We start from the raw sequence: 16581 nt of genomic DNA, 5'->3' as shown, positions 1-16581 counted from the left end.
CAGAGAGTGAAGACAGCACCAGGAAGTGCCTCCAACGAAAGCCTGCCCTCAATTCCGTGCTCCTCAAACACATCACTCCCCTTCAGAGGTGCAGCTACTACCCCAACCACCCTAGCTGTTCCTTTTCTAGGAAGCCTGGGGAAACAAAAATCTCTGCAAAGGAGGATTGAGAAGAGGCTGTGCAGCCGGGCAGATGGCCTGGGAGAGAAGGTAAGGTGGAGAAGCAGTGACACTTGGAAAGACAAGATGCCCCCTTGCTTCTAGACTCAAGCCAGGGGCCACTTCTTCCTGGCCTCAGAGAACGAGGCTGGGGCCCTGTCTGTTCTCACCCCATACTTGGCACTGCCTGCTGTGGTCCTGGGTCTGTGTGCCTGGTCCAGGCCTCCTCAGGCCGGAGGCTGCCAGGCTGCCCCTCGGCGCTTTGCTGTTCAGAGGACTCCTCGCACCACCCCGAAGGGTAGGGTAGGGAGGCAGGGCGGCCTGCCAGGACCTCGAGGAGTTCTCGGAGCCAGGCACGGCCCCATCCCCCATCTGGGCCGCCCCCCGCCCCTCCTCAGGCTGGGACTCCAAAGGGCCCGTGCCTGAGCTTCTGCGGCCGCGCTCGCGCTCGGGTCCCCGCGGTCCGAGCGAGGCCAGGGCAGGATCCCGGACGTCGGGGCGGTCCAGGTCGCGGGGTCTCGGCGACCGCGGCAGGGGTGCGGGCTCCGCGCGCCGGGGCCGAGGGGCGGGTCCTCGCGGCCCCCCGAGGGGGCGGGGCGGGCCGGCCGCGGGGCCAATCCGGGTGCTAGGGGAGCGGGGGCGGGGGCCCGGTGCAGGGGGGTTCGGGGGCGGGGCGCGGCGTCCAGGCGGAGGCGGCGGCGGCGGCGGCGGCGGCGGCGGCGGCGGCGGCGGCTCTTCGGTGTCCGGCTCCGGCTCCGGCTCTGGCTCTGGCGGCGGCTCCGGCCCGCGATGCCCCACTCCGTGACCCTACGCGGCCCGTCGCCCTGGGGCTTCCGCCTGGTAGGCGGCCGGGACTTCAGCGCGCCCCTCACCATCTCGCGGGTGAGTCCGGCGGCCACGGGGCGGCGGGGAGGTCCTCGATAGGAGACGCTGCCCCTGCGGTCCACCCAAGACCCGGATCCCCGACGTCCCTGAGGCTCGAAAGCCAAGGATTGGCCAGGGCGGGACACAGGCTCTAGAGGCTTCCAGGCAGGGTAGATTGGGGGCCCCCAGCCCCTCCCAACTGCCGCCGGGCCTGCCAGCCCTATCCCTTGAAGGATCCCCCCCAGGTCACACACCAGCCTCTCTGCTGCTCTCGTTCTGGGGGAGTCGCTACGGGCTGGTGAAGGACCGCGCTGGGCCAGGGGTCTGGACAGATCTTCAGAGGCCCAGAAATGCTGCTTAAACTGAACCCAGCCTGAGCATTTGGGGCAAAATGATTGAGAGCCCCTTCTTCTATCAGAGGTCCCTGCCAGTAGAGCTGGGTGACCCCAGAGAGGTCTGGGGTCCTCTCTGAATATGACATGATCAAGATCCACCTACTTCCTCACTCCACTTTTGGTCAGAGTCTCATCTATGAGCTCAGTCCTCCTAAGGGGAAGTGACCAAGAGGAATTTGGGGCTTTCAGGGGAAGGGGTTGTGAAGGGACACGAGGCCAGGGGCCAGAATAGCCTCTGCCCAGTTCGTCCAGTTTCCATGGCCAGACATTGCCCCAAGGCTTAGGATAGAGGGCAAAGAGGAGTGGGCACAACCCTGGGTAGTGGCTAATCTAAGGAGGAGAGAGGAGCAGAGGAAGGGATTCAGGCCCTGTCAGAAGGGGTGCTCAGTCTCAGCAAGACAGGATCCTGGCCCAGCCTTGGGGTCTCTTGTTTCAAAGGGCTAAAAGTGAGAAGTCAGACTCTGTTTTGGAGGTCCCAGACCAGGGGACAAAAGAGGACAAAAAAACCCCAGGTCCTGCCCTTGAAGTCTCTCACTCTGGTGGAAAGAGCAGAGGGGAGCAGGAGCCATTTGAAGACCATCCTTTATCTCCACACAGACTGCTCTGATCTTTGCAGACCTGAGTCAGGAGAACTGAGAACTGCACTGCCGCCTTTCTCCATGGAGCCTGGACCAAGCTGGCTGGGCTTTCTGAGACTTCTTTCCCCTACTTGGGAGAGGCTGTGCACCTGGTGGAGCAGAGAATCATGGAATCCCACTTCTGGGAGCCAGGGTGACAGGCAGGCCCAGCTGTCTTGGGAGGCTTCTCACATCTGCCCTTACCCCACGGCCACCAGGTTCCTGGGACTGAGTGAGGTGGGCCTTTAACACATCCGGGAGCCTTTCATCTCCCACTTCGCTGAGGGAGACTGCTGGGTGTGTGTGTGTGTGTGTGTGTGTGTGTGTGTGTGTGGGCGCGCGCGCGCCCCTGTGTCTGTCTGCATGTATGGCTTGCTGTGTGTCCGCCAAGGCGAGCTGGTGGGGGTGCTAGGCCAGCCAGCAGGCCAGGCACTCTGGGCGTGAGGCCGCTGACAGGCTCGGTGGTGGTGGCTGACGGCCACAGGCGGCAGGGAGCAGAGACATCTGTTGCCCACGCGGCTGCCTGCCTGTGGAGGAAAGGCCTCAGCACGTCACAGTGGCAGCAGCGGCGGCAGCCTTGTTTGGAGCTGACTGGGATGCAGGCTCCTGGCAGGCAGGCAGGCAGGCAGGCTGAGAGAGGGCTTGCCAGGAAGAACCCCTCCTTGTCCCCCAAAGTCATGCGGCAGCAGCTCAGGTCCAAGGAATCAGGATGGCTGAGCCTGGATTTGGCTGGGATCTGGGAGGATCTATGGAGCTGGGGAGACACAGGCCACAGCTTGCCCCACAGGTACCTCAAGGGCAGGGTCTACACTGATGGTCGGTCGGAGTGTCTTTACTGAGGGGGTTCAAGACCCAACCTCTTCCATGCTTCCAGAGCCTCCCCCTGCCCACCCTGCTGGGGGGACAGCCACACTCAGACAGGGAGGAGGCTGGCTGCCTGGCAGATTTGGGGCCTTAGAACCTCAGCCCTTGAAGCCTCAGGGAGCCCCCCAGAACAATGCTCTGGGCTTCTTCTCCTATGAATTATAGTGTTTGGCCCTGGCTAAGCATCCACAGCATTCCAGGCCCCACCCTAATGGGTGTTGGTACCAGGTCCCCAGCAACCAGAGCCTGAAGTGAGCACCACCATGTGCCCAACCCGTTGTGGGGACTTTTTGCCCTGATTATCTCGGGTAGTCCTCATAAGAGCCCTTAGAAGTAAGGACCTCTCTGGCCTCACGTTATAGATGGGGACACCAAGGCCCAGAGAGGCTAAGGTAGTGTATCCAGAGAAGCAGAGCAGGGACAGGAATCCAGGCCTGTATGGAGCTTGCTGTGACTGTATGGGACAATATGGCACCAAACTCTGTGAGTTCCAGCCTATTACAGTGTCTGAGCTGGGCAGACTGAAGCAGGGCCCAGGAATGGAGCTGCTACAGGTGAGGGGGCTGGCTCATGCCCCAGCCTCCGAGCTGACCTCACTGGATCCCTCTGCCTTCATTCTGCCTATTTATCCTGTACTCAGCAGCCAGAGGGATCAGCCTGAATTAAACTGTGTCCTGTGACTTCCCTGCTTAGAACCCTCTGTAGTTTTCAACTACCAGGAGGAATGCCGGCTTCTCACCTGGATCTACAAGGTCTGCAGATCTGGTCCCTGCTTCTTCTCTGACTTCTCTCTCCTCACTGATGATGCTTCAACCCCAGGAGCCTGCTTTTATTCTCTCTCCCAGATGAGCCATTATCCATGCTGATCTTTCTACCCATGACTCTCTCTCTCCCCTGGGCGCACTCTCCCCTCACTCCCTTTTGCAGAAAATCACACAGTGGTTAGTGGATAAGACACGGAACCAGTCAGCTTGGAATGAAATCCTATCTCTGCCATTTATCTTTTTTTTTTTAAAGATTTTATTTATTTATTCATAGAGACAGAGAGAGAGAGAGAGAGAGAGAGAGGCAGAGACACAGGCAGAGGAAGAAGCAGGCACCATACAGAGAGCCTGATGTGGGACTCCATCCAGGGTTTCCAGTATCACGCCCTGGGCTACAGGCGGCGCTAAACCGCTGCGCCACCGGGGCTGCCCTCTGCCATTTATCAATTGAGCCTCCTTCTGCACTTATCTGGACCTCAGTTTCCTCACCTAAGAAATGGGCATTCCTGGAGGATTAATAAGACAATGCATATAAAGGCAGTTGGGGGAGTCACGGTTTCCTGGCCTCATGCCCTCTCTGACCAGAACTCCCCGAGCTAGTGGAACTGGCAGAGTCCCAGCCACCCCTGCTTTCAAGAACTTCCTCCACCCACAGGGGCCTGAATGCACCCCTTGTACTGGCTGAGTCATCCTGCAGCCAGCCGCCCCCCTGAAGAAGACTTCTCTCCCTCGTGGGGACTGGGGCAAGGTGTCCCTTCCCCCAAGCCTCCCTTACTTCATCTGTAGGAAAGAGAATAGCCTCTGTCTCATTAGGTGGTTGAAAGGTTGCCATGAACTAGTTCTGGGTAAAGCACTAAGCTCAGGCTGTGTCACAGAGCATGTGTCCATGAAGGAGAGGGTTCTGGAGCAGGGCCTTGAGTGGAGGGTGGGATAATGTCTAATGGGTCCTAACCACAGGATGATAGGCCTGCACAGGTGCCGAGGCCCTGTGAATTAGTATTCATGGTGGGCTGAAGGTGTCATGCTCCAGAAAAATATTCCTTGGGGCAGCCTATTTTCAGGGCAGGTCAGTTTAGGCACTGCCCCACACCAAGACTCCAGCCAAGGAGCTGCCAACACCTCAGCTTTGTCCACTCACTGCTAAAAACTGGATAAGCTGAGCTTAGCTGGGCTTCTAGGAGCTCCCAACCCCAGCAATAGGAACAGAGTCACTGGAAGCTCTTAAGGGTTCCACTAGAGAGGCTGGGTAAGAATGAGGGTGCTTATGGGGCCCTGGCTGGCTCAGTTGGTAGAGCATGTGACTCTTAATCTCGGGGTTGTGAGTTTTAGACCCAGGTCAGGCACAGAAATTACCTAAAAAAAATTTTTTTTTCAATGAGGGTGCCTGAAGTCTAATTCCAAAGGCTCTGCTGAGATGGGGGATAAGGTGAAGAGTACCCTCTTGCTTGAATTCCCCTGGGCTCCTTACTCAGGCCTTCTATGAGCTTTTCCCAAAATTTATGTGACCCTCATCAGGGGACCAGCATTGTAAGAGGCTCCAGACATGGACACCATTGGCTTGGAACGAATAGTAGCACTGGGGTGGCCTGAGTGAGTGAGTGTCTGTCCTGCAGAGGAAGCAGAGGTAAAATTTGGCTCAGGAGTACAGGCAGGCAGCTGGAAGGAGATGGTCCCAGACATGCCTGGGGAGGTGATGTCACAGGCGCAGAATGAGGCACTAGCAAAGTGGTAAAGGAGGTTCACAGAGTTCCATGAGAGCCCACAGAGGAGGCTCCTAGAGGAGATGGCTCCTCTGCTAAGACATGAAGGTGAGGAGGAGGAGTAAGCTGGTAATTAGGGTTGGAGGTCAAAGGAAAGAGTGTTCTAGGTAGAGAGAATAGCATTGGCAAAAGTGTGGAGGTGAAACTATCTGGCACTATCTGTAGCCCCTAGATATTCAACTGGTATGGGTAGGTGGAGGTGAATGTAGGGGGTGGGGATGGGAAGAAACAAGTAGGGAGACAAAGTCACTAGGAAATGTCAGGTCAAGGGGCTGCTGTGCAATGGGTCGGGGTAAGGCACTATCTGTGTAGGGTATTGTGACATGCCCATGCTTTGTATGTATCTGGGAGCACATGTGTCCCTGTGTGTCCCTTGCACGTCCGTGGGTACATATGCAGGCTCCTTGCATATCCCACTTGTCTCAGTCCCAGAGAAGGCCCTCTTATATGCCCTCACACTCCATTGGTCCTTCAGGTGCTAGAAATGAGGGTGTTTAGAGCAGAGGCTATAATAAGACCACATGGGAACTCAACCAGCCTCTGGGCTTTCCCACTCACAGGTCATGTGGGCAACAGGGCCACACAGCCCATGTTCTGAGGTTAGAGGGGGTCTAGAGCAGACTACAGCAAGGTCACATAATGACTGATGCCCAGCCTTCCGGCTTATCCATCTTCAGGTCCACGCTGGCAGCAAGGCTGCATTGGCTGCCCTATGCCCTGGAGACCTGATCCAGGCCATTAATGGTGAAAGCACAGAGCTCATGACACACCTGGAAGCTCAGAACCGCATCAAGGGCTGCCATGACCATCTCACACTTTCTGTGAGCAGGTACGCACAGGGTGGGGTGGGCCAGGATGATGGGGTGGGGAGGGGGCAAGGGGTGGAATTAAGAGGAGGATAAGTTAAGACTGGCCAGCATCCTGGAAGAGCCGGGCTTCCCACAGTCTCTCTGCCTCAGATCTATGGCACCCCGGCCCTGGGAAGCAGTGCTTTTCTGGTGGCCTGCCAGACACCGTTTGGAGATGGGGGTGATTTAAGAAGCAAAGAAGCCCCCTGTTAGTTCAGGGCTGGAAGTACATTGAGGGACTTATGGGGAGGGGATAGGCAGCCCAAATCAGTGTTGAAATAAGACCTGGGTAGCCTCTGGGGTGGTGAGGGATTTCACTCTTCTCCCCACCCCAGAGTGATCAGCTTGATGACCATTTCAAAGTGTTTTCTTGTCCAACACCTCAGTTAGCCTTCAAACCTGCTTAATTGGGTGGCACCTGGTATAGTCCCTACACTACAGATGAGATAGCTGAGGCTCAAAAAGGTTAGCGGTGTCTGAAGTCACACAGCAAAGGAGTGGGGAAGCAAAACTTACTCTAGGGTCTCTCTCTCTTCTAGGAGTGGTTGCTGACCTTTCCTATCACCCCGTGGCTGCCCTGCCTCGGTCGTCCCCGCTAGGGCCCATGTGTCTGCCCTTGTTAAATCTGGATGCTGTGGACTGTATAATGCCCTACAGCCTACATGAAGGGGAGGTTGGGGGTTCTCCAAGCCCCTTCTGTGCCATAAAATGGTCTAGGATGGAAGGGCCACCTGAGGCGTTTCCAGCGCTACTCAGGCCCTGGGTCTTTGTTCAGCTCTAAAGGCAGTTTGCCAGGTCCTGGCTGAGTGGGATCTCCCTTCCCCATGTCTTACTTGGAACGAGAGAAGTCAGATAAAACTGTGCAGCTCTGCCACGTTCACTGCTCACAGGGACTTTCCATGCTCCCCCTGTGGATGTGTGTCGGCAAAGCCTCCCCAAACCACAACACAGCTAACTATGCGTTTGAGCTGGCAGGGCTGGGAGCCATTAAACGTGTCAGGAAGGCTTCTGACATTGCCTCCATGTGTGTCTGGCCTGGATCTGGGTCCAGGTTGGGGTCAGGACCCTCCTGACTGTGCTCTTGGAGCTGAGTGAAACTCCAAGGCTAGAGCAGGGAGTTCAGCAGAGCTGGTTCTCATCCAGACTCTGTGGGATCTTAGGTATACCAGATGACCTCTATGAGCCTGGGTTTTCTTCTCTACCAAGCAGGATCACATTCATCACCCTCTCCCAGACTGAGGCTATAGTCTGGTTGGGGGAAATATCTGCACTGCTCTGTCCATGAGTAGCCTCTGCTGCCACCCCACTTGGCTGATTTCCTGGGCCCTGACTCACCTCCGGCCTTGAATTTGCATGGCTAAAGAAGGGAAGCCCTGGTAGTAGTGGGATGGAGGAGGCAGTAGGGGGCAGGGGGGTGTTTATAGGGGGCCTGAGTCAGGAGGTTCCCAGAGGGAATAATGTCAGGGGAGGGTAGCAGGGTAGGGGCAGGGTGGAGGTCCCCCTTCCTTCCTTCCTTCCTTCCTTTCCTGGTCATTTGTTCCAAGCCAAGCATGGATAGAGCCAGGGGTCCCCTGACCTGTTCTACTCTGCCCCTAAATGCTGTCTGGCCATGGAGAAGGTGAGAGCACATTCTCTACTATCACAGGTCTGGGTTCAAGTCCTCGCTCTGCACTTGAGAACTGTGTTGTCCTCTAGCAAGTGATTTAATCTCAAAACTCTCAGTTTCCTTTCCTTCCTTATAACTGGGAGATTGAATGCTTATGATGTACTTACTGGGTCTGTTCAGGGTGTAAATTTGGGGCTCTGTCCTCCATTCCCTATTCCCAGTTCTCACACATGCAGATTCTGGAAGACCAAGACATGAAGGCCACTTTGACCCTCTGGGTCAGCATTTTTTTCTCCTGGGCAACATCTCACAGGGTCTCTCTAACCCTGCTCTCTCTCTTACCTGCTATGCCAGGACCTATGCTCCAAAGATCCCCTCAACATGGTTTCCATGGAGGATCAGCTTGGTAAACTGGCTGGAGAGAGCTGTTCTGTGCCTCCTCCCCCATAGCTCTACCCAGACCATTTCCCTACATGCTATCTTGTGTACAGAGGGCTCTAATCCTCCATAGACTTTTCCATAGGATGAAAAGTGAGGGAAAGGCCGAGCTTCCCTGCTATGCTTATTTTGTCTCCAACTCAGAGCCACTTATCCAACAATCTAAGCTAACCCATACTTTCTGGACAAGTTCTGTAGGCCCAGAGCCTTCCTGGCATCAGCTTCAACCCTGGGCTTCTGGTGAGATCTGTGTTGCCTATTGTGTGTTACAAGATACAGTTGCATGGTCCACCCTTGGGCTGTCATTTTGCTTAAAGATGGTAGGTGTTGCCACCTGTCCAGCCTGAAGTGAAGACCTAGGGATGGAGATTGAATGAGCCCTTCATTGTGATCTGATGCCTTGTGCCACACTCTTTGCTCTGGCTGCTTTGTGCACTCTGACCTTCAGACCTCAGGCTTGTGATTCTCTTCTGGACAAAACTTCAGGGAAATATAAGGCAGTATAGCCACATGAGATGTCCTAGATTTATCCCAGCAGAGTTCTGAGTGGGTAGAGGTCACAGGTAGAGCTGTTGAGTTAGGGGAGTCACTTGGGAGGGCTGGGGCCAGGTGCAAGTGGGGATGGTATTGCCCTAGGGCAGCAGAGCCTTGGTCACACATAGGCCTGCAGAAGGCTGTGGGGAAGAGAGGTTAGTCTGTACCAGGTTAAGGAACAGACCAAGGTGAGGAAGTGTAGAATGAGTGTGGTTTACAGCTGTAGACAGATAGTTAAAATCCTTCAGTGAGTGGGGGTGAAAGAGGCCGTGTTGAGCTGCTGACCCAGTGGTGAGACCTTGGAAAGCCCCAGGAGGCCTTTTGAAGTAAGTGGGGGACATTATTCCACTTCCGTGTAACTGGCCTCACTTCACACCCATCTGTCAGTCCAGGGTCCATGCACCCTCCTGCCTTGCCTCCTCGCAGGGCTACTGAATGGCAGGACTGGGCCCCAGGCCCATAGCCTCTGCCTGCCCCGCCTGCCCCGCTTATGGCAGGTTTATGATGTTTTTCTCCCTCCTGAGTGGTGTTTGGTTTTTGGTTTCTATGGTGAAGCAGGAATTTCCTAATGGCCTGTTTCCCATCTGGGCTGGGCAGACATTGGTGATGACTCTGCCGGCAGCAAGAGGGGAGGTGCACCCCTCCCCTCAAAGGCTTTATGTCACCTCCCCCAGAGCCCATGGATGCCTGACCTCCAGGCTAGGCCAGAGGCTGTGGATGGAAGAGGATAAACAGATGGGATCCTAGCTGATCAATGTGTGAGGCCTGGTGTGCCTTGCTACAAGCTTGTCTTCTTTTTGCTGAGGCCATGGAAAGGGTGAAAAAGTGAGGAAGCTGCAGGGCTTCTGTTGCATCCTGTCTGGGAATGAGACCAGAGAGGCATGGAGCAGCTGGTGTGGATGGAACACACCGCCTCGCCCTAGGCAGGTGGCAGATCTAGAGTTATGTGTCCTTGCCACAACGGCCAAATTCTGATGCAGGTGCAAGCACTGTGGTGGTGTCCTCTGCCATGCAGGGTGCCAGAGCCCAGCCCCTCTTGGTCCTGGTCCCAGTCATGGTAAGCACAGTAAGCAGACATATCTGACTGTCCTAATTCCTTGTCACAGACCTGAAGGCAGGAGCTGGCCTGGTGCCCCAGAGGACAGCAAAGCTCAAGCACAGAGAATCCACATTGACCCTGAGGTCCAGGTATGTATGGACAGACACCGCCTGGCCTGGCCTGATTCAGAGCAAGCCCAAGACAGAGGAGCCAGGCCTAGTCCATGGGCTTAATTGTACTAGATGTCTTCATTGTAGCTTTCAGATATCCAGGCCAGAGACTGAGGCAGCAAATTTCTCTGGGCCATGTCCATGCCCCATCTTCTGCTCCCCAGGTGATGCGTAGCGGCTGGGGGTTCTATCTGTACTCTAGGCAGCACTTCCATGTCTTATTTAAGACTAAAGTTTTCTCCTGGCCATCCTGTGATTGCACCTCGTAGACCTCAGGCCACAGTCACCCACCTTTGCATGTATGATGGGACTCATAACTATGATACTGTCCTCAAATGGGGGAAAGGGGCAGAAAGAAGCTATTTTAGGGCCTTGTTTTGCCATGGACTTAATGGGTAACCAAGTGGGCAGGGCTGACATATCCAGAGCCAGCTCAACATCTCTGGGTTACAGAGTTTGAATAAGGTGGAAATTGGACTGGCCTGTGATGGAGCCAGAGCTGTGGGGCTCAGCATGTGGGGCCATGGCCTCCTGGGCCTGCTTGTATCTACTTTCTCACCATGAAGCCTTCACTGTATAGAAGGCCATCTCCCTCACCATTTATTCCCAATCCTCTTGTTCTGATATTTGTTCCCTACCTTGATTTTGCTGGAATCCCCGAGGCCAGATGCTTACTACTTGCGAGGAAGTACCCGTTATGAAAAGGAAGAGGCACTTATCAATTCTGGAATGGCAGAAGCCAGGGGCCAAGGGATTCCAGAGTAGGCACATGATTCACCTAAGTGTTCAGAGAGGGCTTCCTGGAGGAGGGGATATCCAAGCCAAGACCCAAGGGCTAGGAAGAATAAGGCCAGCAAAGCAGCATAGAGAAAGGAAGCATACAAGGAAGCACATACAAAGGCACAGAACTGAGATTGTGCATCATAGGTTCAGAAAAAAGAAAGCTCCTGTGGGTGGGAGCACAGAGGCCAGGGATAAAGAGACGGAGCGGAACCACAGACAGTCTCTTGGTTTTCTCTGCCCAGGACCTCAGCTGTTCCTGCAGAGATTCATGGCTACATTTGTGTCTCCAAAGCTTGCCCTGGTGCAAGGGGCCAGGGGTGAGCAGGGGTTGACAAATCGGCCAGGCTTGACACAGGCCAGGTGGAAGGCAGCAGCACAGTGCTGGCCCCCAACACATATGGGAGGCCAGCTGTCACGTGTGAGTGCCGGATGCATAGGGCAGGAGCGCCTGAGTTTTGGAACTTGAATCTCACCTCTATTCTGTCCTTCAGGAAAGGCTCAAGGCCAGGGTTCCTGGGGGCAGGGGGTAGGGGGCTGGTGAGCAGCTGCCCTGCCCCCACACTTCCCCTTACTGACCTCCTCAAGGGCCAGGCTGCCAGTGCTCAGCTGGAGTCAGAGGGATTTTCTATAAGCAATCAGGCTGCCCCTCAGCTGCCGTCCTCCTCTTGTACTTAAAAGTCATGAGCTCCATGGGTGGTGACAGAAACACCCCCACCCAGCCCCCGCAAGGCCGTGTCCTCAGGAACACAGACACAGGGCCCATTGTCCCTACAGTGCTCCCACCCTCTGCCTGCAGCGAGGAGTGGGTGGGCCCAGCTAAAGACATCAGGGAAGGAGAAAACCACAGCTGTCCCTAAGACCACAAGGTACCCTGGGATGCACCCCCGATGCACATAGGGTGTGCAGGTCATGTAGAGCCATAGGAGACCCTTTTTCCCTCAGGCCTTACTTATGTGGGAACAGAAGAGGTATTTGGTCCATTGGGCAGAGGAAGGATGATGATCAGGAAGGTTTCCTGGAGAGGATGGCATTTAAGCTGAGAACCAGGTGAGCCAAGTAGAGCAGGCATTCCTCACACACTCAGCCTGTCCTCTCCAGACCAGCAGAGAGCTGGAGTTTGGCCTCCCATGGGCGCCACCTGCTCATTTGGACTCAGTGCCCATCTCCATCCAAGCTGAGTGTCCCAGATTCTGACCACAGTCATGTGGGAGCTAATGAGCAAGCAGGCAGTTACCTCCATTCTGCTGATTATCCCACTGAGGTTTCAACAACCAAATCAATGGCTGGCAGATACTCGGAGAGGGCGAGCACATAGCACCAGGTGCACTACCACACAGTGGGGTCAGGCAGGGGTGAGTCTAGAAATAGGAATAGGAACTCAGGAATGTCCATGCCAGCCCTTCATCTAACAAGCATTTGTTGCGTGCCAAGCACTATGCTAGGTGCTTTATGTGCAACTGTCTCATTTTATTCCCACAAGGAACTTAGGATGTAAAGGCTGTCACATTCTCCATTTCACAGATGAAGAAACAGATTCAGAGAGGTGATAGAGCTGAGATTCAAACTGAGACTGAGGTCACCATGTGTGTCTGAACCACCGAGTTCAGACCTAGAGAGGCGGCTGCATGGGTGGCCATGGGAGGGGGAGGGGCAGTGGCTCTGATGACCCTGCAATGGACTCCCACACCCTGCTGGGTGAGTGGGGGCTCCTTCCTCCAGAACCTTCTGACTCCCCTTCCTGTTGAAACCTCCTCTGTACCAGCCCCAGCCCTGCCCCCACAGCCTGTGTCCCATCTGGTCCCCATTACAGGCCAGGCCAGCCTTGCCTGCCTGTCTGCCCTGCAAACACATGTGCAAAAGTGCTCAGGTTTCTCAGGGGCTTTTGTTTGGCTAGTGGGGAAGTGGGTTTTCCTACTGCTATTGCCTCATTGATAGAGGCCCACCTGGGCAGCAAGAGACCCTCCCTTTGTCTGTTGAGGTAGGGGAAATGGGGGCACCACTCCCATTCAGCAGCTGGTCCGCCAATTCCCCAAGCTCCCGCCCAGCTCAGAGGCTGCAGAAAAAGCTGGAGCGGTCCAGACAAAGCTCTGCAGGCTCCATTTTGCCCCAGTGCTGGAGGCTGCCTGAGTCCAATACAGGCTCTTTCCCCATAGAGTAAGCATCTTCTCCCCACCACCTAGTCTCCTCGTCCCCAGTGTAGAGCAGAGGAGAAATTTACATGTCACCTCCCAGGTTGAGGCTGAGACCCACCTTCATGGCCTGGACCCTTGTGCCTCATCTTTAAGTCGGCTGCTCTGGCCACCAACCTCATCCCAGCCATGGAGGCTGCTACTATGGTCATCCCCAGGGTGACCAGCACTGGCTCTGAGTATATGAGACTGTGTATGTGTGATTAGGTATATGTCAGTGGACTGGCTGGTACTTGTATGTTGTCTTCATGCTTGTGTTTGTCTGTGAAAGTTCTTTGAGAGTGTGTATGCCTGTATATGCCTGCAAGCTAAGGACAACATAGTCCTGGGCTCAGCAGAGACAAAGATCCCCAGTCTCCATTAGGATCCATACCCAGGGAGACACTGTTTTTTTCTCCTATGCTGTGGAGGCATGTTCAAGGCATTTCCCCAAATGTTTCAGTCAAGGGCACCAGGCTGGCCATGGAGAAGTAGAGTGGGGATCCTTAAGCTCTGGCCCAACCACTGCCTCTCACCTGCTATGCCTATAGCAGGCCATGCATATTGCCCTGGGGAGCATGAAATGGAGGCAGAGGTACAGGCCTAAAGGGGGCTGACCTCACAATGATGGCTTTGAACTTCAGTCTGCACCCAACCCATTGTGTGCTTTGGGCACACAATGATTGATGACTCTTCCTGGCTTCAGGACAGGGGTTTCTTTTTCATGTTCCCAGTTATGGGCCCATACAATACCCAGCACAGTTCTGGCAGGCGAGAAGGCCTGGCACTAGGACCATCTCTGCAAGGAAGCCACACACTCTGCTCTAGTCACGCTGGCCTTAAAAGGCTAGTTGGAATGGTCATGCCCCAATACCATCTGTCATGGACACTGGTGGTCAGAACCACCACATGGCTCATGTGCCAAGGTTGAGACACAGTTACTCAGGTTTCTGTGTCTGATTTTCCTCAGGCATTTCTCATTTCTTCTGGGGCTGAACCAAACCCAAGTTTCAGCCCTTCCCTGGCTGGGCATCACAGCTCAGAGATGCCAGAGCAGGGGTAACCAGCCAATATCCAAGAAGGTCTGGCATAACAGGCTAAGGATGGAATGTATAAGGAAAGGCCAGAAGAATGGCCCTACCCCAGATGGTTTCTCAGTGCCTCAGGCCCCTCTCTCTTGTAGGATGGCAGTCCAGCGACCAGCAGGAGGCCCTCAGCCACCGGGATTGGGCTAGAAGATGGCAGGCCAGGCCTGGGATCTCCTTATGGGCAGCCATCTCATCTCCCATTCCATCACAATGGCAGCAGCAGTGAGGCTACTTTACTGACCCAAATGAGCACTCTGCATGTGTCTCCACTTCACAGGTAGTACAGAGAAGTGGCCTTTGAAGCCACACCCACATCGCATTTTAATCCCAGATCTCTCAGATCTCACTGGGTCACATCTTGACCCCTGACACTTGATCTGTGGGTCTCAGCTGGTTTTATTTTGAAAACCTCACCAGACCCTTGAGCTAGCAGAGGGAAGGCGGGTACCACAACCTTGTCCCTTGGTGCATCTCTTTTGCCCAGCCCTGACACAGCCAGAGGCCTCCCGCGAAGCCGTGACTGCGGAGTGGACCTGGGCTCAGAGGTGTACAGGATGCTGCGGGAGCCGGCTGAACCCTTGGCTTCGGAGCCCAAGCAGTCAGGCTCCTTCCGCTACTTGCAGGGCATGCTAGAGGCCGGGGAGGGTGGTAAGACTCTGGCCACCTTGCCCCGGATCTGCCTACATCTATCCCTCGGGTGCCCTGAATAGCCCCGCCCCGACCCCACCCTTTTGCGACCCCCACATCCTGCCTCCCAGTGATCCGCCCCAGCGCCCCAGCATCCCCACACCGCTTGCTGGGCCTCAGGGTCCGAAATCCTGCTCCACCCCTTGTTGCGGCCCCTCCCACTCCCACCCTGTCCCCAGTCGCAGTGCTGATAGTCCTGGACGCTGGGTCTATCCCACACCGCCCAGAGGTAGTTTCCTTTTCTGATCTCGGCACTGGACTCATGCCACTTGCGCTCCGGCTTTCAGGAGAGCGGCTGGGGCCTAGCGGTCCCCGCAACCCCAAGCCCACTGCCAGCAAGCTGGGCACTCCGCTGAGCGGCCTGCAGGGACTGCCCGAGTGCACGCGCTGCGGCCACGGCATCGTGTGAGTACCCTCCCCTGCTTTCCCCCACCCTGACCCCCGCACTCTCCTGGCCCTGCCCGGCGCCTGCGAAGGGAGCGTGCTCGTGCTCGGAATCCGACAGTCGCTGGAATCAGCCCTCTCCCCGTCTCCCTCATCAGGGGCACCATCGTCAAGGCGCGGGACAAGCTCTACCACCCTGAATGCTTCATGTGCAGCGACTGCGGCCTGAATCTTAAGCAGCGCGGTTATTTCTTTCTGGATGAGCGGCTCTACTGCGAGAGCCATGCCAAGGCGCGCGTCAAGCCACCTGAGGGCTACGACGTGGTGGCGGTGTACCCCAATGCCAAGGTGGAACTAGTCTGAGCTGCTCCAGGAACCTCCCGTCCCCGCTTCTGCTTTTAATGCCCCCGCGTGGTCCGTGTAAATATGCATTTGCCCTCTGCCTCTCTAATAAATTCCCTCTGCTCAGCCTTGAACATGGCAGTGCCTCTGTTCAGCTGGCAAGCACGTCCTAGGCCCTGGGTGCATCGGTGAGCAACCCAGCGGCTGTGCCGTCCTCAAGGAGGCCACAGGCTAGATGCAAAGCAGCCATAAATCACAAGGCGAGGTTATATTAACAGGGAGGTGAGGTCTGGGGTGCTATAAGTGATGTCACACCAAGGGCTCTGACCTCGGTGGAGGCAGGAAAGGTCAGCAGAGAACTAAGGGATGGGAAGGAGATTAATTGCTCTTCAGGGTGAGGAACTGTGTGTGCAAAGGTATGACAAAGGCGAGCACAGACAGGAAAGGTCCCGTCTGGCCACCAGCAGGTGCAGGAAGTATTGCGGAGCGCGGTAAGATCATCAGGACTGTCCTGGGCGGTTATCCTCCTGCTGGCATTCTTGGCGTTCTCACGGGTTTCTTCCTCTCTTCTCTCCTGCCCCCTGTCACTTTATTCTTGCCGCGACCCCTTTTTCTTTCCCCTTTCCCTCTCTTCCCACCAGGGGGCGCACTTAGAGTTTGTTGGGGAGGGGCAGTGAGAGACCAGAGAAGGCGGCCGGAGCTGGAGGGCCTAGGGCTGCGGCCTTCCCTTAGCTCCTATCCCCAAAGCCAAGGGTAAACACAGCCACTTCTAAGAGGCCTGGGGGTTACAGGGCGGTGGGGTGACCTGGAGCCTTTCATGGCTCTGTTGCACATGCTGGTACAGACTCACACTTTTGAAAAATATAAATGATATCAGAGTGGTTGAATTATAGCTGTTCACCTGCAACAGACTCTCCTGAGCTCCGGGTCACATGGAAACAGATCCCCACTCTCCACAGCTTGCTCCTGGCCAGAAGCAACCTCATTCACTTAGTCCCCATTTATTTAGGGAGTCTCGACTAAAGAACGTTTATGCTATTTTCAATTTTGCACTATCGAAAACCACAGAAG

The 16581-nt window shown here is 55.5% G+C and overlaps 1 protein-coding gene across 3 annotated transcripts; it reads left to right on the top strand.

Moving 5' to 3' along the window:
• The first annotated feature begins 863 nt into the window (after positions 1-863).
• On the top strand, positions 864-15644 carry PDLIM4 (PDZ and LIM domain 4). 3 transcript variants are annotated; one of them, XM_055302682.1, is made up of 8 exons: positions 982-1041; positions 2035-2272; positions 6101-6252; positions 9956-10037; positions 14193-14374; positions 14582-14745; positions 15072-15189; positions 15327-15644. In XM_055302682.1, the coding sequence occupies exons 2-8, from the start codon at positions 2078-2080 to the stop codon at positions 15529-15531; spliced, it is 1098 nt and encodes a 365-aa protein (XP_055158657.1). In that variant the 5' UTR covers positions 982-1041; positions 2035-2077; the 3' UTR covers positions 15532-15644. The 3 variants fall into 3 exon arrangements, with proteins under 3 accessions (XP_055158658.1, XP_055158660.1, XP_055158657.1); XM_055302683.1 differs by lacking the exon at positions 2035-2272 and having other exon boundaries at positions 864-1041; XM_055302685.1 differs by lacking the exons at positions 2035-2272; positions 15072-15189 and having other exon boundaries at positions 864-1041; positions 15327-15532.
• The last annotated feature ends 937 nt before the right edge of the window (positions 15645-16581 follow it).

The sequence above is a fragment of the Nyctereutes procyonoides genome, unplaced genomic scaffold (genome assembly GCF_905146905.1).
Source record: "Nyctereutes procyonoides isolate TBG_1078 unplaced genomic scaffold, NYPRO_anot_genome, whole genome shotgun sequence".
Taxonomy (NCBI): Eukaryota; Metazoa; Chordata; class Mammalia; order Carnivora; family Canidae; genus Nyctereutes; species Nyctereutes procyonoides.
Note: the sequence above shows the minus strand (reverse complement) of the source record. Positions and strands in the feature narration are given on the sequence as shown.